The following is a 27291-nucleotide window of genomic DNA, read 5'->3' on the forward strand; positions in this document are numbered from 1 at the left end:
CAACCCAGTCTTTCTTTGCATGTGTGTTCCAGTTATGTTTCATAACAATCACTTTGGCTTTGAAAGTAGGTATTATAATTCTCTGAAGAATACTTCCTTATGGAGTGGAGGCCTGGATATCTACTTGGATATGCTTTGAGCAGGAGGGTGGTACTAGAGATCCTTTGCAACCTAAGTTATTCTGATTCTTTGATAAAACCCCATTGCTTATAGCAGTTAAATTCTTCCTTGCTCATGTCATAATATTTTCTACTTAACAGCAAGTGAAAGATCCTTTTTTTTTTTTTTAAACAAACAGTGAAGTTTTATTGCCTCAAACTTGCTAGTTTTCAGATTTAGTAAATAAAAGATCTGGTTTAACTGTCTCCTTGAAGTTTTGCTTTATTCTTGCACTGTTTGAAGGTGCAGCTTCTACTTATTTCCATTCTTGTTTATACCTGCCCACAAATATGCTAAACAAGGCTAATCAGGAAATAAAATATCATTCGTGTGTTGTTTAGTGGTATTAGTAAGTTTGACGAAATCTGTTAGGTAAACCTACCATTTTGAAATGTAAAAAAGTGCAAAGATAAGCAACAAGAGCTAATTAGATTATACTTCCCATAATCTAATCAAACACCACATAGGAGTTAATGTTTGTACGGGTGTATCTAATTGCTCTTCAGAGACTTATTGGGCTGCCTTGTGTTTTAATCTTGAAAAGAGGCTGTCATGGCTGCTAGACTCATTTATTCAATAAATGAAGTGTGTTAAGCCAGCAATACCAGTCATACATAGCCTCTTTTTGGAGTATCCATGTGAGTAGGCAGGTGATGCACCATCCGGTGGGATGGGGGAGAGAATCGGAGGAGTAAGAGTGAGAAACACTCCTGGGGTGAGATAAGAACAGTTTAATAATTGAAATAAAGTAAAATACTAATCATACTAGTAACAATAAAATAATAATAATAATATTATACAAAGCAAGTGATGCACAATACAATTGCTCACCACCCGCCGACCGATACCCAGACAGTTCCTGACCAGCGATCGCTGCTCCCTGGCCACCCCCCCCCAGTTTATATACTGAGCATGACATCAGATGGTATGGAAGAGCCCTTGGGGCAGTTTGGATCAACTATCCTGGCTGTGCCCCCTCCCAGTTTCTTGTGCGCCTGGCAGAGCATGGGAAGCTGAAAAAGTCCTTGACTAGCATAAGCAGTACTGAGCAACAACTAAAAACATCAGCATGTTATCAACATTCTTCTCCTACTAAATCCAAACCACAGCACTATGCCTGCTGCTAGGAAGAAAATTAACTCTATCCCAGCCGAAACCAGGACAGTATCCACCCCTTATTCTATACCATTTATGTCATGCACAGGGCCTCCCCTCTCCAATGTGTTCTAATTAATCACCACCACTTCCCCTATCCTGATATATACACACAGATATCATTCCCTTCGTCTATGGCCCATCCCTCTATCCATGACTTTGGGTTCCATCTGTCATCACAGTCTGTCAGAGCAGGAGAGGTGGTGTGCGGTGTTGGATTGCTGCATGCTGAAGCCAGTTCTCATTCCAACATCGTTTCATCAAAGTTCATTTTCATTAAGCTGGGCAATTCTTACTGTAATACCATTGATGTGGCATATAGCAACCATAACATACAGTATTATATACTTAACATTAACATACTATAGTATTATATTAACATTATACTATATTAACATACAGTTAAGAGATAACATACAGTATTATACAGCAATTAATATCATACCATTCAGTTCATTGACTATTTTCACCCAAAATCAAATCCCCTTGAGGTACACATTGGGCTTCCCCATCCTTTCGCATCACCCACCAAGTGCACCCAGGTCCTTGAGCAAAAGCAATCCCACGAATGGGTTTGCCTTTGCCCGAGGGGGAAGTAACCCAGACTGTCTTCCCCAGCATATTTTTCATGTGCACTACAGGAACTTTATCTCCTTCTACAGTACGTAGAAGTTTTGATTGGGCAGGGCCAGCTCGATTGGCAGATCCCCTGGTGTTGACTAACCAGGTGGCTTTTGCCAAATGTGTATCCCAAGGTGTGAATGTCCCACCACCCATTGCTCTCAGGGTAGTCTTTAACAGTCCATTGGATCGCTCGATTTTCCCGGAGGCTGGTGCATGGTAAGGGATGTGATACACCCACTCAATGCCGTGCTCTTTGGCCCAGGTGTCTATGAGGTTGTTTCGGAAATGAGTCCCGTTGTCTGACTCGACTCTTTCTGGGGTGCCATGTCACCACAGGACTTGCTTTTCAAGGCCCAGGATGGTGTTCTGGGCGGTGGCATGGGGCACGGGATATGTTTCCAGCCATCCGGTGGTTGCTTCCACCATGGTGAGCACATGGCGCTTGCCTTGGCGGGTGTGTGGGAGTGTGATGTAATCAATCTGCCAGGCCTCCCCATATTTATGATTCAGCCATTGTTCACTATACCAGAGGGGCTTGAACCGCTTGGCTTGCTTGATTGCAGCGCATGTTTCACACTCATGAATAACCTGTGCAATACTGTCCATAGTTAAGTCCACCCCTCTATCATGAGCCCATTTATACGTTGCATCCCTTCCTTGATGGCCTGAGGCGTCATGGGCCCACCGAGCTATAAATAATTCACCCTTATGTTGCCAGTCCAGATCCACCTGAGCCACTTCCATCTTAGCAGCCTGATCCACCTGCTGGTTGTTTTGATGTTCTTCAGTGGCCCGACTCTTAGGTACATGAGCATCTACGTGACGAACTTTTACAACCAGGTTCTCTACCCGGGCAGCAATATCTTGCCACAATGGGGCAGCCCAGATGGGTTTGCCTCTGCGCTGCCAGTTGCTCTGCTTCCATTGCTGCAGCCACCCCCACAGGGCATTTGCCACCATCCATGAGTCAGTACAGAGATAAAGGCCTGGCCACTTTTCTCGTTCAGCAATATCTAAAGCCAGCTGAATGGCTTTCACCTCTGCAAACTGACTCAACTCCCCTTCTCCTTCAGCAGTTTCTGCCACTTGTCGTATAGGACTCCATACAGCAGCTTTCCACCTCCGATGCTTTCCCACAAGACGACAGGACCCATCAGTGAACAGGGCATATTGTTTCTCATTTGCTGGCAGTTTATTATACAGTGGGGCCTCTTCAGCACGTGTCACCTCCTCCTCTGGTGATATTCTGAAGTTTTTTCCTTCTGGCCAGTCCATGATCACTTCCAAGATTCCTGGGCGACTGGGGTTTCCTATTCGAGCCCGTTGTGTGATTAGTGCAACCCACTTACTCCACGTAGCATCAGTTGCATGATGTGCAGAGGGGACCCTCCCTTTGAACATCCAGCCCAGCACCGGCAGTCGGGGTGCCAGCAGGAGCTGGGCTTCAGTACCAACCACTTCTGAAGCAGCTCGAACCCCTTCATATGCTGCCAATATCTCTTTCTCAGTTGGAGGATAGCGGGCTTCGGATCCTCTGTATCCCCGACTCCAAAACCCTCGGGGTCGACCTCGAGTCTCCCCTGGTGCTTTCTGCCAGAGGCTCCAGGTAGGGCCATTCTCCCCGGCTGCAGTGTAGGGCACATTTTTAATATCCTGCCCTGCCCGGACTGGCCCAAGGGCTACTGCATGAACTACCTCCCGTTTAATTTGTTCAAAGGCTTGTTGTTGCTCAGGGCCCCATTTGAATTCGTTCTTCTTCCGGGTCACTTGGTAGAGAGGGCTTACGATCTGGCTGTAATTTGGAATATGCATTCTCCAAAAACCCACAACGCCTAAGAAAGCTTGTGTTTCCTTTTTGCTAGTTGGTGGGGACATAGCTGTTATTTTGTTGATCACATCCATTGGGATCTGACGACGTCCATCTTGCCATTTTATTCCTAAAAACTGGATCTCCTGTGCAGGCCCCTTGACCTTACTCTGTTTTATGGCAAAACCAGCCTTCAGAAGGATTTGGACTATTTTCTTTCCCTTCTCAAAAACCTCTTCTGCTGTGTTGCCCCACACAATGATGTCATCAATGTACTGCAGATGTTCTGGAGCTTCACCCTGTTCCAGTGCCGTCTGGATCAGTCCATGGCAAATGGTGGGGCTGTGCTTCCACCCCTGGGGCAGTCGGTTCCAGGTGTACTGAACACCCCTCCAGGTAAAAGCAAACTGGGGCCTGCACTCTGCTGCCAAAGGGATGGAGAAAAATGCATTAGCAATGTCAATTGTGGCACACCACTTGGCTGCCTTTGACTGCAGTTCGTATTGAAGTTCTAGCATGTCTGGCACGGCAGCACTCAGCGGCGGCGTAACTTTGTTCAGGCCACGATAGTCCACTGTTAGTCTCCACTCCCCATTAGACTTTCGCACTGGCCATGTGGGACTGTTAAAGGGTGAGCGAGTCTTGCTGATCACTCCCTGGCTCTCCAGTCGACGAATCAGGTTATGGATGGGAATCAGGGAGTCTCAGTTGGTGCGATATTGCCGCCTGTGCACAGTTGTGGTAGCGATGGGCACCTGTTGTTCTTCGACCCTCAGCAACCCCACAATTGAAGGGTCCTCCGAGAGACCGGGCAAGGTGGACAGCTGTTTAATTTCCTCCGTCTCCAAGGCAGCTATACCAAAAGCCCCCCGGTACCCTTTTGGGTCCTTGAAATACCCTCTCCTGAGGCAGTCTATGCCAAGGATGCACGGAGCGTCTGGGCCAGTCACAGTGGGGTGCTTTTGCCACTCATTCCCAGTTAGGCTCACTTCAGCTTCCAGGACAGTTAGCTGTTGGGATCCCCCTGTCACTCCAGAAATACAAATGGGTTCTGCCCCTCTATAGTTTGATGGCATTAGCGTGCACTGTGCACCAGTGTCCACTAGAGCCTTCTACTCCTGTGGGTCTGACGTTCCAGGCCATCGAATCCACGCAGTCCAGTAAACCCGGTTGTCCCTTTCCTCCACCTGGCTGGAGGCAGGGCCCCTCTAACACTGGTCACAGTATTCGCTGTTCACTTCCTGTAAATGTGAATCAAAAGTCCCCTGATCAAGGTCGGAAGTACAATTAGCCCTCTTACTCTGTCTGGGGAACTGCTCACTGGAAACTGGAGCTGCAGTTTTCCTGGGAGAACCGCCTTTTCTAATAGTTTTTCCTTGCAACTCACGCACACGTGCCTCTAGGGTCGAGGTGGGTTTTCCATCCCACTTTCTCATGTCCTCTCCATGATCACGCAGGTAGAACCACAGGGTGCCCCGTGGTGTGTATCCTCTATATCCTCTCTCTTGAGCATAAGGACGTTGACTCCTAATGGCTGAGACACCGGTCCGCACAGGTGGGGAGCAGGACACATCCTCTCTGAGTTGCTGGAACTCTCGGGACAGTTTTTCCACAGCCAGGACACAGGCCCGTAGGGAGGAAGGGAGACTTTTTTGGTATTCCCGGAGTTGGCCAGCCACTTCATCCACCTTTGGTGCTTCGTCATCTTTCCAGGCCAGTATTGTCAACGAGTTGGCATACGATGCTGGTGCGCTCCGTGCCACCTTCCGCCACATGGGTTGTGTGCACCTGTCTTCATCTGGATCTTTGGGTAACTGCTCATTGTTCAGGCCACTGTAAATCACCTCCAGCACGCCTACTTCCCTCAGGTACTGGATACCTTTCTCTACGGTGGTCCATTTGCCTGGGCGATATATAACATCCTCATTGAAGGGATACCTTTCCTTCACGCTTGACAGCAGTCGCCTCCAGAGGCTGAGCGGTTTTGCCCCTTTTCCAATTGCTTTGTCAATGCCCCCTTCCCTGGAAAGGGATCCCAGCTGCTTGGCTTCCTTACCCTCTAAATCCAGGCTACTGGCCCCGTTATCCCAGCATCGGAGCAGCCAGGTGATGATGTGCTCACCTGGACGACGACTGAAATCTTTTCGCATATCTGGCAGCTCACTCAGGGATAGGGATCGGGTGGTTACCATCTCATTTATGGGTTCTTCCTCCTCTGGTTCTCATGATGGCCCTGGTTCATCTTCATCCCTTACTAAACGAGCTGATTTTCTTGTGTATTTTTTCTTCTGTATAGGGGCAACTGATACCGGCGCAGGTTGGTTCTCTGGTTCAGCCACAGAGCCTGTTACTGGGGTTGGAGTAGCCGCAGTGCCTGTAACCGGGGTTGGAGTGGCCACAGTGCCTGTGGCTGTGGTTGGAGTGGCCACGGTGCCTGTTGTCTTGTCATCAGATCCAGAGTCCTGCTCTTTCCCTTGAGGGTTCTGAATAGTGTTGACCACGGCTCGATAGGCATGGACCAGCCCCCAGCATGTTGCAATGAGTTGTGTCTCTCTGGAGTTGCCAGGGTGACAACAGACTTTTTCCAGATATTCTACTGATTCTTCAGGATTCTGCACTTGTTCAGGGGTGAAGTTCCAAAACACTGGAGGTGCCCACTGCCCTAGGTACTTGCACATACGATCCCACACACCCTGCCACTCATAACTCTCCAGCCTTGGGGCAGATCTCTGGATGATATTCTTAAATTGCTTACTAACCTTCATCAAAACCGAAACAGTATTCCCAAGAAATAGCAATAGATGTATCTTAACTACCCAAGGATGTTCAAGATACTGAAAAGTTGTTGTAATGAAGGAAACGTCATAGAAAAAGGTAGCAAAGGTACTGTTCTGTATTTCCTCCACCAAAAACCTCTCAGAGGAAGAGGTATAATTGCTAATCCTCTCCATAAGGTGATACCCAAAGTACAGTAATGGCTTCAGTACAAACCCCAGATAAAAATAGTGCTCAAGGTCAGTGTTTTAATAACAAATCTCCCAGGCAAAACATCACTAATCTCTGCAGAGCACAGCAAACTGCAAAAACCAACACTGATCTTTAACATGTACAGCAAAAAAAGGAGCATGGTGCAGATCAGATGAACTAATATTGTGACCGGCAACTGTTAACGGATTCCTTAACACACTCTGGTTAATCTGTTCTTATCTCAAACCCTTCGGGCCCCACGTTGGGCGCCAAAAGGACTGTCGTGGTTTAGCCCCAGGCAGCAGCTCAGCACCACGCAGCCGCTCGCTCACTCCCCCTGCCCCGATGGGATGGGGGAGAGAATCGGAGGAGTGAGAGTGAGAAACACTCCTGGGGTGAGATAAGAACAGTTTAATAATTGAAATAAAGGAAAATAGTAATGGTAATAATAACAATATAATAATGATAATAATAATAATATCCAAAGCAAGTGATGCACAATGCAATTGCTCACCACCCGCCGACCGATGCCCAGCCAGTTCCCGAGCAGCGATCACTGCCCCCCAGCCAACCCCCCCCAGTTTCTATACTGCCCATGATGCCATATGGTATGGAATAGCCCTTGGGGCAGTTTGGATCAGCTCTCCTGGCTGTGCCCCCTCCCAGTTTCTTGTGCCCCTGGCAGAGCATGGGAAGCTGAGAAGTCCTTGACTGGCATAAGCAGTACTGAGCAACAACTAAACCATCAGTGTGTTATCAGCATTCTTCTCATCCTAAATCCAAACACAGCACTACACCTGGTATTAAGAAGAAAATTAACTCTCTTTCAGCCAAAACCAGGACATCCTGTCAAATATAATATGGAGTTTTCTATCTTTATGCTCCAGTGCTTGCTACCTATTGCATACTCTGGGATATGTTGAGCATTTAATCGGTTTCTGTTCTGATGGCTAGGTGAATGTCTGAGGATTGAGTGGAGAGAAAAAAAAAAAAAAATCTGTTCCTGTATCTGGCAGTGACAAGATAGGTGCAGTAGGTGAACTTTAGCGCACTGGTAGCTGAGGCCAGAACATCCGTGCTTTTCCTGATAGCGTCTAACAGCAGAATGTAGATTTCTGGTTCTTGTGTGGCTCTTGCAGATCTTACTTGTCCCCCTCCTGACAGCCCAGATTTACAGGAGGGACAAATGTAGCCCTCTCCCACTCTTGCTATAGCCTGCTGCCCCAGTGGTAGAAGCTGCTTTAGATTTATTAAGTCAGCATACAGAGGGAAGCAGTTATTGTCAGATTGTTTTTTGGCACCTTTGGTCGGGAAAGAGTTTTATTCTGTAAATCACGCTTTTCCATAGTGGTTCCTGAGCCTGAGAAGCAGGACTTTGTGGGCTCTTGAGTGTCCTCCTGCTCAGTGTCCTGGCTGTTCTTCATTCTCCTGGAGTGCTTGACCCTTCCTAATCAGCTTTTGTGGAATCTTAGCATTTAAAGATGCTGAATAATATTTGGTGAATAGTTTTCCTGTGCACGTTAACAATTAAGAGAATTCATGGAAAAACAGTATATATCCATGTAATTGAACATGGGTGTGGACTATGTGGATAAAGATTATCAAAGGCCAGTCATTTGCCTTTGGTTGCCTCTTTGTCAACCTGTGTTCTCTCTGCAACATTTTGTCTTATTGGTACTACTTCTTGGCCCTTTCCCTTTCTTTAGAAAGCAGTATGTGGTTCCAGGGCTGCTCATGCAGCTATTAAAGGTGCTTATTGTCTGCTGGCAACACATGATGACTTACGAAAAGTATATGGTGTTTGATAAGTAAAGACGCAAAAGATGATGTTACTTAGATTGGATGAGTGAGTATAGCAGTTATGATAATCTTAGTGCTGTATTGCTATAGTCTTTATTTTTCAGTTGTCGTCTTATGCTTATTTTTCAGCTTGGAATTCCTGTTTTTTCCTCCTGTGCATGTAGTATGCTTATTTACTGTGGATTTGTAACATTTATCGCTGTTGGAGGAAAAATATGTCTACATTTCTTTACCTGTTCTTGCAGTTGGAAAGAAAGGTCACGTTAGAAGATTTTTTGCTAAGTAGTCTCCTGCACTGTGCTTGGGAGGGCTGTAGGCAGGGGAATCATCATCTAGCTGCTGTGACCTGGATTGTGAAATTTCTGTCTCTGCCTTCCTGATAACTGCCTCACTTTTGAAACCTTACATTTCCATTGTCAGAGCCTGTAGAACAATATAAATCAAACCTACAGACACATGTTAATTGTATCTTTAACTTCAATCCACAGAAATGCATCCCAGACTGCCCTACCTGTAGCGTCTGTGTTCTGTCTGCAGCAATCCCTAGGTAGCCCTTCCTTGGCTCATCCTAGCAGTACCCCTCCTTTCTTCAAGTATATATTGAAACCTTTGCAGCAAGTCTAAAAATTGCCCTTGGAACATAGGTGTTCGATAGAGCTTTTCTGCTTAGTCTCTACCAAGTCTTTCATAGTGTCTTCCAGCTCTTTCATTTTGTGTTTCTACTTTTTTCTACATTATTGTTTTTTATAAGATATTGTGGTTTGATCTCATAGATGTTTTAGTAGGTTTTTTCACAAATACCGCAGAGAACATGATTAGAGTCACTGTATCCTAATGTCTGTTTCATCACCTCCTAGGCTGAGCTGTATGTCTTGGAGGAGCTGCCTGCTGTTTGTGTTATGTAAAATAATAAATAATTTATAATGTGAACTGAAAATATTTGCTTTGGTGGACAAACATACATGGAAGTGCTTGACAGGCACTAAATTAAGACATAATCAAAATAATTCCATAATTCCTTTAAGATGTGGAAGAATAATTTGCTGTATTTGATTTTTTTTTTTAAGTGGGGGAGCTTTTCAGTGAGTCTTTGCTTTACTCCAGAGTATTATTTACCCACTTTAGGAAATCCTTAACTGGCAGATCAGCGTGAGCCATAATGGAGGTCTGCAATATGATTCTGCAAATACTTAGCTATTTTACTGAAAGCATTTTTTCTGATGTACTGCCTTGTTGCTGATACCAGCACCTGCTCCAGTAAAGAATCACATGAAGCTTTGGATCATGTGGCTCTTTCCTCCTGTCTATCATAATGAAAAAGTATTTTGAAAGGATTAATGGATTTAATGAACTGCCTTAGAAAGCTGAAGGTGTTGCTATGTACTAACAAATGCCAGTTTTGAGTGTAGCTTTGAAGCTATGATGTATGTATGGAATTTCAAAGAACTGCATCTATATACTGAGCATGGTAATTTAGCATTAGTGCTTGATGCTATGAATTGATACAACCTCTGCAAGTTATTTTGTTTTCAAGCAACAACTGTTGGCTTCTATCATGTGGACTCTACCTGCTTTTCCAATTTTTATCTTGGGAAATGAAAAATTGAGTAAACAGAAGCAGCTTGTGTCAAAATTCCTCTTCTCAATGTGATTGAGTATTTTTGCAGTGAATAATTAATGATAATATGCTTTGCAAGACAAATGTGACAGTGACCTGCTCTCTGTGATAGTAGAATGGTGGGGCTTTGCATGATGCATGCTTTAATTGTTTGTGTTAAGCTGCCTGCATGCACCTGCTGTGAGCTGGATGACTTGTCTCTGCATCAGTTATAAAGCAATGCTTGTTTTCTAGTTCTTCTGACAAATAAGTATTCTTGATGTAATTTTCATTTTTTTCCCATAGTTGTCTGAGACAGTTTTGTGAACATGATCTGTAAATGCACACGCTTTGGATTTGTGTTGTGTGCTGTTTGGTCTGCTGTTTAATCTGATGTATTTGCTCCTTGGTTGCAAGTAGTTAAAACTGCCTAAATGCTTTTTATCTAGCACCTTTTTATTGGTGGGGTTTGAAAGCTGATAGCTGTATACAGCTGTCTTGTATACAATTCAGAAGCATGGATAAACTGTTTAATGGAACTATTAATCACAAGCATAAATGACAGTCAAATAAACATACTGCTGAAAAGGTACTTTTAAAAAAAAAAATCAAGCTTACATATTGATATGGAAAGAAGGTTTTTTTCTTTCACCCCTCAGCTTTTATTTTGTGAACTAAACTCACTGAGCATTGACTATAAGGGTAATGTCGGAAGAAAAGGATTTAATTCAAATGCAGCATATAAGTAATGAGATTTTCTACTTCTAAGATTACATCTATTCTTGTAAGTACTAGAGTAGTACTCTTAAGATGTGACTTTGATTAAGTCTTCAAATAGGGACATTCAGAAATTTCACTTCCTAAGCTTAAATCCAGGTTTTGCATAGATATGTCTTGCTCGCTCAAAGGAGAAAATCAGAAAACATTTGCTGTCCTTAGTTAAAATGCTCTGACCTCAATGCAATGGATATTTTGGCTACATTTTAAAATTGATCTGTTCATTAAGTCATATCCTGTTGAAATGAAATTTTACCTTCTTTCTAGTGTGTACAACTTAAACAGAAAATTGAATGAGTCCCCACTGTCAAACTGTCTGTAGTAAAAACACATTCAAAGTAATCTTAATATTTGTAGCATATGATTAAGTAAACATTGAAGTTACCAGGAAAACAGTGAAGTTTCGTTTAGATTGGCATTTAGAGGAAATCTAAACAGAAATGTTTTATGATGCTTCAAGGTGTTGTGTGACTCTTAAAAAATGCTCTCTTGAGGTTTATGCTTATTAAACGCTTCTGAAATTAAATTGTAGTATTGTATGCCTAAACCTCTTAATTGTTCTTTTAAAAATCCTTTTATTCCCTTACCTGCTTTGTTTTCACTTGTCAAGCCTTTGGAGGACTTAAAGTCTATATAAAGAGCTAAAAGCCCTTACTTAAGTATTTGCAAAAAACCTAATCAAAGCTTCATTATTTGATTTGTTATATTTAAAATTAAAATCCAGTGAATTAAGGTATAATCTTTGCACTGTCACACAAGTGCATTGCAATTCAAAACGTGGTCCAGTATACCAAATGTTACCAAAGCCAGGTATACTGCTTAAAACTTGAACTGATATTCTAGAAGAGCCCTGTGTATCCAATGTGAATGTTTCTAATAAAAAGCCTATTCCAACAGATATTTTAAAGCTATGCTTTAAAACAAATAGTAGGACTAATTCTTAAAAAATTGAGGTTTTAGCACTTCTGTTGCTACACTTATGTAGCTATTTTTCTAGGACTCTTGCTCTGTATAAAATAGCTTTAAATGCATAGAATCATCGAATCGTTTAGGTTGGAAAAGCCCTTTAAGATCATCCAGTCCAACCATTAACCTACACTACCAAGTCCACACTAAACCAATCAAGGGTAGACTAGACTAAACCATGTCCCAAAGTGCCACATCTACCCGTTTTTTGAACACTTCCAGGGATGGGGACTCCACCATGATTTACAGCAGAAATTTCTAAATGCGTCTTGCCTTCTATCATTTCACTCTAAGCTGTCATTAAAAAACTATTATTTCTGCTATTTCAGATAAGTTACAATATTTCTATTTTTTTGCTAAATTAAGCAATGAACTTAAGATGTGCCTTATTAAATCTTTTGAACTTATGAGTGCCCATATTTTTTTTTTAATTTTAATTTGATGATCACTTAGCCATCTTCCACCAAGACTTGGAGTACCTTTTTCTAACTACACTTGCATTTCTTGGTCATATTCATTTTTCTGCTTTTGATACTCATGATGTTTCCTCAATGCTATATTGTCTTCTACTTCATTCTTTAAATGGGCCAGATAGAAACTGACTCTTGGCTCCTTCTTACTTGTTTTTGCTGGGTAATCTCATTCAGTCATGTTCATCCAGGAATTATGTTAACAACTCTGGAACTCACATTTTTCTTTTCAGTCATACCTTCATTTCTCCAAAATTGTATTTCTCTGCCACCGCTCCTTTGTAACCCAAACATACATACTTTGTCCTGCACACTTGCAGTATTGTCCAAATTCTCCTGTTTCAACCAACGTCAACTTTTTGTCCTTTCTCCTTGCTTTTAATACTCTTTAAGTTCAGTTGCATCTTAATTTATCAGCAGTTTCCTGCCTTCCCAAAGCCTATGCTGTTTTCAATTTTTCGACAAAAGTACAACAGCTAGAATTTCACTGTTGCTTCTTGCTTGTTCCATATCATTTGTTCTGTCTCCCCTTCTCCCTGCCCCATCTGAATTTCTCTGTCACTACAGAATTTCTTATTCCTGTCAAAGATCCTTCACGATATTCTCTGTCTACTCGATCAAGTTCATCTATTAACAGTATTTCAGATATTACTCCAAACCATCTGTTTCTTTTATCACAAAAATTTCGCAACTGGCCCATGCCAACAGAGAGGCTAGGATACTGTTGCGTCAAGAGGGCAACAGACACACAGGTTCTTTGGATTACCGGCGATAAATTCACTGACTGCAAGGCACATGCAAATACCAAAGCTTTGGATAACACAGATGCATCAAAAGACATAAAAGCGACTCTATAGAGGTTTCCAAGTTTCCCGGGGTGGGGGGGCACTTGGTATAACCAAGTGTTAGATTCTTACCCAAAGGCGTCCCGATGGGGGGGAAGAGAGGCTCAGCCCGTCGACTGATCCCAGAGGTCAGAGTAGTACACGATGGTATCTTCCCTAACATCCCCTCTCTCTTAGGCTAATTTATAGTACTTTTACCTTTCAGGTGGAGCTTGAGGGACTCTAGGCATACATACTTTTGTTACGATTGGTGTAAAACTTTCTCGCTTCGTTTTAAAGGTACAGGCTCGGAAAAATTCAGAGCGCAGGCTCAGTGAGGAGTGGTCTCACCTTAGAGGCGGGTGGGTTTTGGGATGGAGGTGTGTTTTGGTCCATGTTCTGGCACAGTCAGGACTAGACAGAGACCAAAAGCAGCAGCAATAAGGCGACAAATGCTTGGTCTTTTCATGTCCGTAGCTAGACCAAGTCTCCGGGCTTGACGGAGTGTACTGGGGAATCCAAGGGCACACAGCTGCCCCGGCTGGGCAGAAGGCTTCACAGCAGTCCCATCTGGGGTGCCACACAGAGCCTGGCCACGGGGTCTCCACACCGCTCCACCCTCCGGGCAGTTCCTCTTAGAGCCAACACACCAAGTTCCCCTGGTGTTGCCAACGTCTAAGGTTGTAGGCCCAGGGAACTTCCGTGGAATGGATTCCTTGCATGCCAGCTGCACTCCACCCTGGAGGCTTCTTCAGTGCTGTGCCTTTCCTAAAACTGTGAATCTAAGTTTAATCTCTAAATCACCTCCAGCAATTACTCCACAGATGCAAAGTATAGAATTAAAAGAGTAATTCTTTATTCATGCTCGTGAGGTGTCTCATTCAGATTGGGGCACACTGAATGTGATTTTACACATGGTTCTTATACCTTTCAAGTGTTCAGATATAACATGATTTGACCAATCACTACTTAACATGTACACACTACTGTTTTGCAAAGCAACTATAATTCTATGGCATCATCATCCATCTGCTTTTTTTTTTATCTAGATGTCCCTGGAGTCAGTCTTGCTACAGTTACTTGTCTATGATGCCAGATAATATGAGGGTGTCACAGAGGGGTTAGAGGGGCTAGGATGCTAGTGTTATCTCGATAGTCCAGGGGTATCCTTTATTCTTCAGGGTGGGGGCTGTCCTTCTCCTTGCAATGAGCTGGGGTCTTTTAGTCATGCTTATTTAACCATGACTATACAGTATACAATGTAAACTATATATCCTAAGAAAGTTCATACAATTTCATACTATAAAGACTAATTGGTACAGTAGTTAGGGAATGAGATTTTCCAACACCGTCTTATGTTCTCTTTCAGGGTTTTTCTTCTTTGCCATGCACGGGCCATTTTACATTAACCTTTAGGGAAATATTTTTCTTCCAGTTCCTCAGTATCTGCTTCTGTTTCACTTGTGAGGACATTTGTCAAACTTAATATTTTTAGATCTTTTTCATGCTATTTTAATCAAGAGATGTTTTTCATTTTTTACATTATTTAATTAGTTACTATTGTTGTCTTCTCCCTCTTGCTTTCAGTATGTCACCTTGTTTTATGTAGACTTTAGTTCTTTGTCAAAAATAATTTCAGTCTAGTATAAAGAATATTGCTAAAGAAGCCTGGAAAAAGCAAAAAAAATTGGTAGCAGTAATTATCTGGTTTTCTATGATCTCTACTTATTTTGTTGCTTTTAAAACTAAAATGGCACTATTTGAATGATTGGAAGGATTAACTGAGGCTGTTGATTGTCTTCAAACTGAACCATGTTAATCCCTTGATTAATAGTAGAGTACTGTAGGTTTTTTGAATGCTAGGTGAAAATTGCTTGGTAGGGATTACATATACCAAAATAATGGAAACATTACCCCTTTTTTGAACCCTTAAATATATGTTGTCTTGCTCTTTTGGGGGCACATAATAAGCTGCAGATAACTACATTTTCCCAGATCATTATGATAACAAAAAAGATTCATAGTAACTTTACAGATGCTACATCAACATCTTAAACTTGCAGACACAATCTGAGTTAAGCCCCTGCTGCTTCATGACAAGAAACAAATGGGCTGGTTTTAGAGGAGATGACATTAAACTTGCTTTCATGATTTCTTTTTTTATTAAAAGCCTCAGCACTCTAGTTTTGTGTGTGGTTTGATTTTTAGAATGAATCTGGCTATGGATCAGAGTCAAGTTTACGACGCCATGGCTCCATGGTGTCTCTTGTTTCTGGAGCAAGTGGATACTCTGCAACATCCACCTCTTCGTTCAAGGTTAGTGAATAACATTTTCTTAGTATTGGTGTGTAAATAACACACACAACTGGAAAGGAAATAAGCTATGTGAAGACTTATTCACACAATTATAGGAAAAAAGCCCCAAATCTTTGTTTTATTTTAAGTGTTAGTAACTCAGCATGTGATGATGAACAGATCGTACAGGAAGCTTTTTCATGCCTCTGTGCAGTTGTCCCTCTTAAACTGGTGTCATTTTCGAATGGCAAGAAAATCAAACCTGTGAGAGGATTTATTAACCTTTCCTAGCATACTTCTGAGAATATCAGGGCTTCTAAATGAAAGGAAATGCTGATTCTGTGACTTAACAAATTTGATTAATACTGATTGACAAATTATGGCTTTCCTTGTTTTATGTGTATAAATATTTAACATTTGAACTTGGGTGGGCTGTACTTCTGGGAGAGCAGAAGAGGAGCAGTACAGGAAAGGGAGGAGTAAAGATTAGAACAAAGATCTTAAACTAGAACTGACTGTTTTCAGGCAAATAGTTGTAAACCTGGTAGCATGCAAGATCGTGTTTTTAATAAGCTTTTATTGAATGCTCTAAAGTAGCAGATGCAGTCAAGAGGAAAAATTGAGACTAGTGGACAAAATGAGTAAGAAACTTTTTTACAGTTTCTTATGTTCTAACATTAACAGTATTTCATAGCTGCTGCTATCTGAAATATCTTTAGTGTACTTGAATTTGTTCTTCATAATTGCAGAAATTTTTTTTTTTTTTTGGCATTGAACTATTGCTGAGTATGTAGAAGCATTTGAGCTTTTTTTCTCTCGTATCTTCAGAAGGGCCATAGCTTACGTGAGAAGCTTGCAGAAATGGAAACCTTTAGAGACATCTTGTGTAGACAAGTTGATACTTTACAGAAATACTTTGATGCCTGTGCAGATGCAGTTTCCAAAGATGAACTCCAGAGGGATAAAGGTAAAACTGTAATTGAAAACTCTTATCTCCATAGAATTTAACTTTTTACACAGTAATAGCCCTTGAAATAGTTACTATAGCATTTGATACCATAAAATAAAATATGTATCTTAAATTTACTCTTTAGTAATGGGATCAATCATAGATATTTCTGCATAAACAGTGTTAACTATTTTCACTTCAGAAGTTGGATTCCCATAAAAATCTGCTTAACTTAAATATTTAACCTGTAGCTGTCAACTGTATAAAAGAAATGTTCTTTTAAGCATTTGATGTTATAGAACAATAATTGTTTACCCCCATAAGATGAATTCAAGTTAGTTTACCACTGTGTCTCTTACCTTTATTTTGAAAAACAATAGGATATTAGTTTTTATAGGAACAATACATTCTTGAAAAAAGGCAAGGGTTCTGCCATAATGAATGCTCCTGAGATGTATTGGCTGCAGCTAGAGCTAGAGGTCCTAGTAGACTCAGGTGTAGATGTCTACATATCTCTGAATTGTTCTTCCCAGAGCACAGCTTGTTGTCGTATTCATGCACTCTCCTGAGGCATTTATATTCATCCCCACATTTGTTCTGGCAGCCTGAAACTTTCAGTAGCGAAAAAACAGTAGATAAGTACCATTCCACTTCTTCGCGAACTTTCTAGTGTAAAAGAGTAGATAGTTGCTCAGTTGTGGCTCCCTGCTTATCCAGTTGTAACACTGAGATAATGTTGTTCTTACATTGAATCAAGTGCTAAATTTCAACACTGAGCAAATGTTAGTCTCCTGATGGTTTCCGACAGTAATGTTGATAGTGGTCTCGGGTAAAAAAAAAAGGGGGGGGGGTTCATGACTTGTTATAGGAAAAAATCTTAAATGCTGCTTAGCCATGAAGAAGCTCTTAATTCTTTCTTGCACACTAAAGAATTGGGAAAGCTTTCTCACTCCCATAACACTCTCTCTCTCTCTCTCTCTCAATTTTAGTGGTAGAAGATGATGAAGATGATTTCCCTACAATGCGTTCTGATGGGGATTTTTTACATAACAGTAACAGCAGTAAGGAAAAATGTAAGTGTGTCAACTTTTTCGCTGAAAATTCATATGAATGGTATGATAAGCCTGATACAAGAATGGGTATTTATGCTCTTTTCTAAGCAGAAAAAAACAAGAATAGTTATTTGAATGTATGTGACAGGAAGTTCTTATTTGTGTTAAGATAATAATGAAAAGCAGCTAAGGAATGATAATCTGAGTTATTCTTAATTCACACAAATATTAATGCAAGCCTGTCAAACTGGAATTTCCTATTCTCTGTCCAAAGCCATTTCCACTACAAAATTCTGTTGAAACAGCTGCATCATTCGGATATTGAGAACTGAGATTTGTAACAGGCAATTGCAGTTTTTCTTGCAAGTGTTATCTGCTTTAGCAGTGTGGCGGAGCACAATGCTCTTCCAGTTAGTTATGCCCCATTATGGTTTTTCTAAGTTCTGTGGCTATGTAATGGTTAAGTCAACATTGTTACTGATTCTCACTCATCAATAATTTTAGCACTTTTTTTAAACTGTATTTTCTAAGGTTATGATGAACAGAATTCTGATTTTTATTCTTATCTTAAATGATCTGGTTATAGTCATTGTACTCACTGCATCCATGCAGTAAATGTGAAGAACTCATGCAAGTCTTGCTGGTTTAGAAATATGATACTTCTGGCCTGCCAGAAGTTGTGTATGCATTTAAAATCTATTTGCATTCTTCTTATACTTTCTCTTGTTTCCTGACTGAAATTATTTCAGTATTTACATTCTCTAGTTGTTGATGATTCAGTATTTGTTAGACTTTGGTTCACAAAACTTTGAAGCAGTCCAGTTTCAAATCTGATGGAATCTCCAAAAGAAGTACTTACCAAAAGCATTTTTAAAAATGTAGACACTTTCTTCAAGAACCTGGAAAATATATGGGCAAAATAAGCCTTTTCTGTCTTCTGTTTTCTTTTTAACCAGCTCTAGTTCCCTGTATGCTGCATTTTTCCTTGCTGTATTTAAGTGCTCTTTCTAGATTATTGCCAAAACTGTTATGAGGAAAGGAAATGGAAGGAGCTTTCAGTATACTTCCAGAGAATTAATCATATGAGTAGATTTTTTAAATGATATAAAGTGCTTGCTCTGCTAAGGATTAATTGTAGTGCTGATTTCAGAGGTTAAGTAGTGTATAACTCTGAAGTTTTGAATCAATCTTTCTTGCCTCTTATCAGTAAAGATAAGCAAGCTTGCAACACTCACCTGTAACCAAGTCCACAGTTCCACTAACCCTATTTTATATATAAAAGTCTACATTTTTGAGGACTGTTAAGTCAGAACAAACTTCAGAAAACTGAAAAAGTCTTCTTGAAAAATGTTAAGTGAGAATTTAATTTCACTGCATGATTCATTTTGAAAAAGATGTCTTTGTCAAACTTAATTTTTGTAGAATGATGTAGGAGTTTCAGCTTAATTTACTGTCACGACCCAAACTGGGCTGCCCAGAGAGAATTGTGGAGGTTCTGTGATTCCCTTGGGCTAAATTAAGGTGAAAAAACACCAAACGACCAATTAAACACTTTATTGATGGTAAACACCAACCTGAACTTGGAAAGCATAATGGTAGGCAACCCAAACCAGGAAAGCGCAACGATAGGCAACGTGGGTTCTAATTCAAATACTTATAAGAGGAAAGGAAAAGGAAGGAAGAGGGGGGAGAGAGAGAGAGAGATATCACCACCCGTGGATCCCGTGATGTTGATGATAAACGTGGCAGTCCTCCAGTGGTGGGGGCACGCACATGGCTCCTCAGAGTTGTGTCTTTTACAGGCCAGTCCCCGCCTCTAGTCTCACCCCCCTTAAGGCTTGTTCCAGAATGTTCTTCATCTTCTGTGCAGGCACCACTGGGAGAGGGGGGTCACGAGGGGTCTTTTGGGTGGTCTTGAGCCCCTTCCTCAAATGAACTCCGCATGACCTTCGGCCATCAGAGGGCAGAACTGCGCATTGTCTAACAGGCCTCCTGACTCCCTGCCAGTTGGCTTCTCACCTGTGGTGCTATGCAGACCCCAATTTGTCGCCATGGAGGCCTTAACTTGTCTCTTTGCAGACCTTAACTTGTCCTGCCACAATGTTTGAGACATTAACTCTTTTAGTCTTTCACATTTACCTTTAGAATATTTCTTCATATCTACGTTCTTCTGGTGTATCTACTATATATACACATTCAGTATGTGGAATGTCATTAGGAAAGTCTATATCTTTAGAACATTTAAATGCAAAGTGACTTCATTTTTTTTCATCACGTGTTTAACAGGAATTTGAAGTGATATCCACATTCCTCTTGTAAAAAGTTCTGTTATCAAGTCTTTAGGAACTTATGTGCTAAGAAATTGCTATGTATTATGGGTGCCTGTATATAAACTCACTTACTATAGCTCACTAGAGAAAATAATTTCTGCAACCCTTTGCTTTCTGCAAAACTTCTATTTCCAGTTCTTATGAATCCTGATTCCATTAAATTTACTTTCCATCAATTATTTCTATTAAAAGCTTTATCTTCATTTTAGTTTTTCTATGCTTCTGTTTGATTTCGAAGGGCTAAATCTAAAGCTACTAAAGATACTTAGTAGCTGAGTGCTGCAAAGCTTGATTAGAAATGAAAAGTTAAACTCTATGCCCTAAAGTGGAATCATAAGTCATAAGTGATGCAGTGGGAGAAGTAGGTGTCTCAGATTGAGACACCCATGCCTATGTATTGAGCAGAAAACTACTCGGGCTAACTGATAATGAAAGATTTATCTTAAACTTCACCCTTTTCTGAAGCTTTGCCTCAGAGCAGCTGTTAAGATTCTTTGGTTTCTCAAGTTTCAGGTTCCCTTCTTGAAGTCTCTATCCAGTACTGTAAAGACTGGGACAGTCTTTTTTAACTGTAGCTGAGAATCATAGAATCATTTAGGTTGGAAAAGACCCTTAAGATCGAGTCCAACTGTTAACCTAACACTGACAAGTCCACCACTAAACCATGTCCCGAAGTGCCACCTCTGCCTGTTTTTTGAACACTTCCAGGGATGGTGACTCCCCCACCTCTCTGGGCAGCCTGTTCCAATGCTTGACTACCCTTTCCGTAAAGAAATTTTTCCTAATTTCCAATCTAAACCTCCTCTGGTGCAACTTGATCCCATTTCCTCTCGTCCTATCGCTAAGTACTTGGGAGAAGAGACCAACACCCACCTCACTACAACCTCCTTTCAGGGAGTTGTAGAGAGCGATAAGGTCTCCCCTCAGCCCCCTCTTCTCCAGGCTGAACACCCCCAGCTCCCTCAGCCGCTCCCCATCAGCCCTGTGCTCCAGACCCTGCCCCAGCTCCGCTGCCCTTCTCTGGACACGCTCCAGCACCCCAATGTCCTTCTTGTATTGAGGGGCCCAAAACTGGACACAGTATTCGAGGTGTGGTCTTCACCAGTGCCGTGTACAAAAGGATAATCACTGGGTGATAAGTCATTAGCTTGCCCCATGGCATAGCAGGAGTTACTTTAACTTTCTGGGCTCAGTGAGCTTCAACATGGGTGTTACTTCTGCTTTCTGATGTTTTCTGACATTAATGTGTAGTGTTTGACTTGTTATTCTGTCAACCTACATACGAGTTTGACATAAAATGGGTACTTTTTTGTTGCATATTTTAAGTGACTTGTTTAAATAGCCTTAGCAACAGATGGCCTGGTTGACAGCATGAAGTAGTTGTTGGAACCGCAAAACCCCACAGTACATGGATAATTCAACACAGTTGATACTTTGATATACCTTTTTATGTTGAGGTTTTTAAATCTATAATTACCTGCTTAAAGCAACCTTGAAATGTTACCTTTTGGGTTTGATTGCATTTTGAAAATTGTTCCTTTCTTAGCGCTGTATTGGATATGTTTTAAGGTTGCTCTGTGTTAATTAGGCCCCACTTCAAGCTGTCAAACTGCTGTTGTTAAAAAGTATTCCCACTCCCTCCACCCACATGATTTGCAGAGTGCAGAGTAATACAGCATTACAAGCAGACTTGAAATACAGTATAGCAAGATGAAGCTGAAGGGATGTGTTCCTCCTTTTGAATCTCTTTCCTTGTCCTGTGGATAGCTGAAAATTATTATCGCTTTTGATTTTTATTTTTAAATTAACTTTCTAGCCAGTCTATTTTCTTCAAACAGCTGTAATATAAAGCATACATGTAAAAATGCTTGTTTGAGTTAAAGGCAGCTATCAGTGAATGACTCATGTTTGTTTTTAGTGTTTCCACATGTGACACCCAAAGGAATTAATGGCATAGACTTTAAAGGAGAAGCTATAACTTTCAAGGCAACTACTGCTGGAATCCTTGCTACGCTCTCTCATTGTATTGAACTCATGGTCAAACGTGAAGAAAGCTGGCAAAAAAGACTAGATAAGGTAAGATCACTTTTCTTTTACTTTTGTTGAAAAAATTTTTTCTTTAGCTTGAAATTGAAATTTCAAATTAGGTGTTTTTAACCTTTTTATTCCAGGTATTGCTTTTATTTTTATGTACAGCATTTATTAATTTTAGGTGCTTTCATTATTTATTACTCCTATAAAATGTTAAAACCTCATCCTGACTGTTGGTGATACAGTAACATTATTCATCATATTCTTTCTTTTCCCAGCCCTTGTTCAGATAGTATTCCTATTTTTTTTATATCTATAAAGATTGTGATAGTATTCTACAGTAGTAAGTGTATTGCTTGCAGCCTTCTAAAAGAGACCTAATTATCCATGCTTGCAAAATGATGTGCAAATCTCTGAAAAGTTTTAATTGTGATAAGAGATGGTGACAGTACTGAGGAGAACAACCAGTTCGAACTTTAAAGGTCTAAAATACAGTTATTTAATTTACCTTTAGGAGATTGAAGAGATTAATTTAAGTCATGTTTTATACCAATTGGTTAATTTTTTTAGGGGGGTATGTGGTATTCTAATATCTGTTATTCTATTGCAGTCACCGAGGCGAAGGGCTCTGGAGCGGCCGCTCGTGCCGGGGCACCCTCGCTAAGGCAGCAAAAGCACAGGGCGAGAGCAGGCAGCCCAGCCCCCAGCCTCGAGCGGGGAAGAGCGGGAAAGGGCGAGCTGCTGACATGGGGCAGCTCTGACGCAGCGTGGGCAGGGCCCGGAGTGACGGCGGCCAAGCCCCCACCTATAAAAGCAGCCCCCAGGGAGCGCGAGCGACCAGGACGGGCAAACAGGGCGTGGCACGGCAGTTCACGCGGGGAAGGCCGAGTGCCCCCACTCCCAGTTCCAAAGGGAAACTCAGGCAGCGGTCATCATCCACCCAGGAGAACACCTGGCAGCTGTGGTTACCACCCGCCCGAAAGCCTCTGCCAGAAGGAATGCAGCGACCCAGCCGGAGCTCCCGCACAAACATGCAGCCGTCCAGGTCTGGCTGCGGGGAGTGCCTGAGCCTGTTGCTCGTACCGGAGGGCAGCGGAGACAGCAAATGTCTTGGCTGTGACCAGGGAGATCTCCTCAGCCTGGTGGCAGAGCTGAAGGAGGAGGTGGAAAGGCTGAGGAGTATCAGGGAGTGTGAGAGGGAGATAGACTGGTGGAGCTGCACCCGTCCGTCCCTGGGGCCAGGGCAGCAGGCAGAGGCCCCACAAGGAGCGGAGGATCCCCTGCGCTCTTGCCAGCAAGCAGAAGGAGGGGATCCAAGAGATGGGGGTAATGGAAACAGGTCCCTGCCCGGGGTGGCAGGCGAATCCCCTCCCGGCCTCCCTCACCTTCCCAGCTGCCCCTACACAACAGATACGGGGCTCTGGGAGTTGAGGGCCAGGCAAGCGGGGAGGGAGGTGCAGGCGAAGGTCCAGCCAGGGGGTTGCCGAGGGCCAGTCAGTCAATCCCACAGATTACGACTGCCCCTGTTAAGAAAAAAAGGAGGGTAATTGTGGTGGGTGATTCCCTCCTGTGGGGAGCTGAGGGCCCAATCTGCCATCCGGACCCATCCCACAGGGAAGTCTGCTGCCTCCCTGGGGCCTGGTTAGGGATGTTACTAGGAAACTCCCCGATCTGGTAAGGCCCTCCCATTATTACCCGCTGCTGGTTGTACAGGTTGGCAGTGATGACATTACAGAGAGAAGTCCTAAAGCAATGAAGAGGGACTTCAGGGCACTGGGGCGATTGGTTGCAGGATTGGGAGCACAAGTACTGTTTTCCTCTGTCCCATCACTGGCAGGGAAGAATGCTGAAAGGAATGGGAAAACTCACCTGATTAACAGGTGGCTCAGAGGCTGGTGCCATTGGTGGAATTTTGTTTTTTTCAATCATGGGGAGGTCTTCACAGCACCGGGCCTGCTGGCGGCTGATGGAGATCGGCTGTCTCCAAAGGGGAAAAGGATCCTCACCCATGAGTTGGTGGGACTCATTGAGAGGGCTTTAAACTAGCCAGACCAGTTATCCCCAGGGTTTTCAGCCCCCTGAGCTAGAAGACAGGGACGGGGAGCAGAATGGAGCCCCCATAATCCAGGAGGAAGCAGTTAACGACCTGCTATGCCACCTGGATACTCACAAGTCTATGGGGCCGGATGGGATCCACCTGGGAGTACTGAGGGAGCTGGCAGAGGAGCTTGCCAAGCCACTTTTCATCATCTGTCAGCAGTCCTGGTTAACAGGGGAGGTCCCTGATGACTGGAGGCTTGCCAATGTGACGCCCATCTACAAGAAGGGCCGGAAGGAGGATCCAGGGGACTACAGGCCTGCCAGCCTGACCTCGATACCGGGGAAGGTCATGGAGCAGATCATCTTGAGTGCGCTCAAGAGGCATGTGCAGATCAACCAGGGGTTGAGGCCCAGCCAGCATGGGTTCATGAAAGGCAGGTCCTGCTTGACCAACCTGATCTCCTTCTATGATCTGGTGACCCACCTGGTGGATGAAGGAAAGGCTGTGGATGTCATCTACCTGGACTATAGCAAAGCCTTTGACACCGTCTCCCATAGCATTCTCCTTAGGAAGCTGGCAGCCCATGGCTTGGACAGGCATACTCTTTGCTGGGTAAAAGACTGGCTGGGTGGCCTGGCCCAGAGAGTAGTGGTGAATGGAGTTAAGTCCAGTTGGCGGCCGGTCACAATTGCTGTTCCCCAGGGCTCTGTTTTGGGGCCAATTTTGTTTAATAACTTTATCAATGATCTGGATGAGGGGATTGAGTGCACCCTCAGTAACTTTGCAGATGACACCAAACTGGGTGGGAGTGTCGATCTGCTGGAGGGTAGGATGGCCCTGCAGAGGGACCTGGACAGTCTGGATCGATGGGCCGTGGCCAACTGTATGAGGTTCAACAAGGCCAAGTGCCGGGTCCTGCACTTGGGTCACAACAACCCCATGCAATGCTACAGGCTTGGGGAAGAGTGGCTGCAAAGCTGCCTGGTGGAAAAGGACCTGGGAGTGTTGGTTGACAGCCAGCTGAACATGAGCCAGCAGTGTGCCCAGGTGGCCAAGAAGGCCAACAGCATCCTGGCTTGTATCAGGAATAGTGTGGCCAGCAGGAGCAGGGAGGTGATTGTCCCCCTGTGTTCGGCACTGGTGAGGCCACACCTGGAATCCTGTGTCCAGTTTTGGGCCCCTCAGTAGAAGAAGGACATTGAGGTGCTGGCGCGTGTCCAGAGAAGGGCAACAAGGCTGGTGAAGGGTCTGGAGCACAGGCCTTATGAGGAGTGGCTGAGGGAACTGGGGTTGTTCAGCCTGGAGAAGAGGAGGCTGAGGGAAGACCTTATCGCTCTCTACAACTACCTGAAAGGAGGTTGTAGTGAGGTGGGTGTTGGTCTCTTCTCCCACGGAGTTAGCGATAGCACGAGAGGAAATGGGCTCAAGCTGCGCCAGGGGAGGTTTAGATTGGGTATTAGGAGAAATTTCTTTACAGAAGGGGTGGTCAAGCATTGGAACAGGCTGCCCAGAGAGGTGGGGGAGTCACCATCCCTGGAAGTGTTCAAAAAACGGGTAGATGTGGCACTTTGGGACATGGTTTAGTGGGCATGGTGGTGTTGGGTTGATGCTTGGACTGATGATCTTAGAGATCCTTTCCAATCTTAATGATTCCTAGTTTTCTACCTTCATTATAAATAATCCAGCCACCAAGCCAGGACACATGAAATTGCTACTCTCCCCTTAATTGGTTTTGTGGTGGACTTGGTAATGTTAGGTTAATGGTTGGACTGGATGATCTTAAAGGTCTTTTCCAACCTAAACAATTCTATGGTTCTATGATTCTATAATGTCTGTTATTCTAGTGGCAGTTCATGGTAAGCCTACTCAACCACTGCAGCAGCTCAAAAGGAGCGGTGTCTCCTCTCTTCAGATGAGATGTGCTAGAAGCATGGCTAGGTTGTACTTCAGTCTTTGATTTCTAGAATCCTGCCATCACTGGCTGCTGTCTTTTACAGTCCTTTAGCCATTGTTGTCTTGTTTTTAATTTAACATGTTTCCATATGGTGCATATCACACCACACTTCAAAACTTACTCCATATGTGTTAGTGGTACACAATTCAAAGAATGATATCATTCAGACAAAATGCATCCATGTTGGAATCATTGCCTCTGGCTCTTCTTTGTCCGTATGTCAAAGGCCTCGTCCTATGTAACTGTATTGCGACTTCTGTCAACAATTTATTATTATTATTATTATTGCTTCATCTAGGTAGTTGGAGGAATTATGGCAGACCTAAGACTTGACGCTTGTTCATAGGATCATAGGGTAATTCAGGATGGAAGAGACCTCAAGAGGTCTTTAGTCCAACCTCCTACTTAAAGGAAGTACAGTTTGAGATCAGACTGGGTTGCTCAGGGCTTTATCAAGTCTGGTTTCAAGTCTCCAAGGCTGGCGATCGCACAGCCTTTCTGGGTAGCCTGTTCTGCTGCTCAGCTATTGTTATAGTGAAAAAGTTTTTCATTATATCCAGTTGGAGTAGCTCTTATTCCAGTATCTGCCTATTGTTTTTCATCTTCCTACTGAAGACTGCTATGAAGAGCCTGGCTCAGTTTCTTGATGACCTCCTAGGAGGTATTGGAAGGCTACTATTAAGTCCCTCCACAAAAGCCTTCTCTTCTTTGGACTGAGCAAACACAGTTCACTCTTGCTGATCAGACTTTGCTTAGAGCATGGATGAAGTGAATTTTTTCTTGTCAGTAGGTTAGTATATGTTAATACAGAATAATATGTTAATATAGAATTTGAATTGGTTTAGATTAGTTATTGGTCACATTTTTCTTCTGTGGACTAACTTTAAAGCACTTGTTTTAAGCTGCAAGTGGATAAATTCAAACCTAAATTTTGCTTCGAGTCTCATGTGACTGATACCTCATACGGCAACATACCACCTCATACAGCATGAGTAAATACATTTTAAAGGGGGTCACAAGCGTATTTGGACTTGGTGTCCCAGAAATTAAAATAACAAAAGCTTCTAAAAACTTGGAGATTTTAAGTTTCTCTGCTTTGGTAGACCTACAACTTTGTCACACTTGTCAGTGAAATTTCCTGGGGTTTACAGCACACTCATGGTGAAGTACTGCAATTCTAATATAAAATAACCTTTTTTTTTATTTGGATTCCTCTAATTGCTAGCCTTTTAGAAGAGGAGATTTTGATTGAGTTAAATATAGAATCGTGGTGGGTTAGCCTTTGCTAACAGCCAAATGTCCACCCAGCTGCTCACTTACCACCCCATCCAGCAGGACCAGGGGAAAAAAATAGGATGAGAAAGCTCATAGGTCAAGAGAAATACAGGGAGATTGCTTACCAGTTCTTGTCACGGCAGAACAGTCTTGACTTGGGGAAAATCAGTTTGTTGCTGATTAAAATAGGTACAGTTATTGGGAAATAAAAATAAAAA

General features: G+C 42.8%; 1 protein-coding gene across 2 annotated transcripts in view; it reads left to right on the plus strand.

The window, feature by feature from the left end:
- LOC104028113 (ceramide transfer protein) overlaps window positions 1-27291 on the plus strand; it is a 100238-nt gene that overhangs the window by 48900 nt on the left and 24047 nt on the right. For both annotated transcript variants that reach the window (XM_075725574.1, XM_075725575.1), the window contains exons 4-7: window positions 15355-15462; window positions 16270-16408; window positions 17380-17463; window positions 21691-21848. In XM_075725574.1, coding sequence (XP_075581689.1) covers window positions 15355-15462; window positions 16270-16408; window positions 17380-17463; window positions 21691-21848 — 489 coding nt within the window. The remainder of the gene's footprint in view (window positions 1-15354; window positions 15463-16269; window positions 16409-17379; window positions 17464-21690; window positions 21849-27291) is intronic.

The sequence above is a fragment of the Pelecanus crispus genome, chromosome W (assembly GCF_030463565.1).
Source record: "Pelecanus crispus isolate bPelCri1 chromosome W, bPelCri1.pri, whole genome shotgun sequence".
Taxonomy (NCBI): domain Eukaryota; kingdom Metazoa; phylum Chordata; class Aves; order Pelecaniformes; family Pelecanidae; genus Pelecanus; species Pelecanus crispus.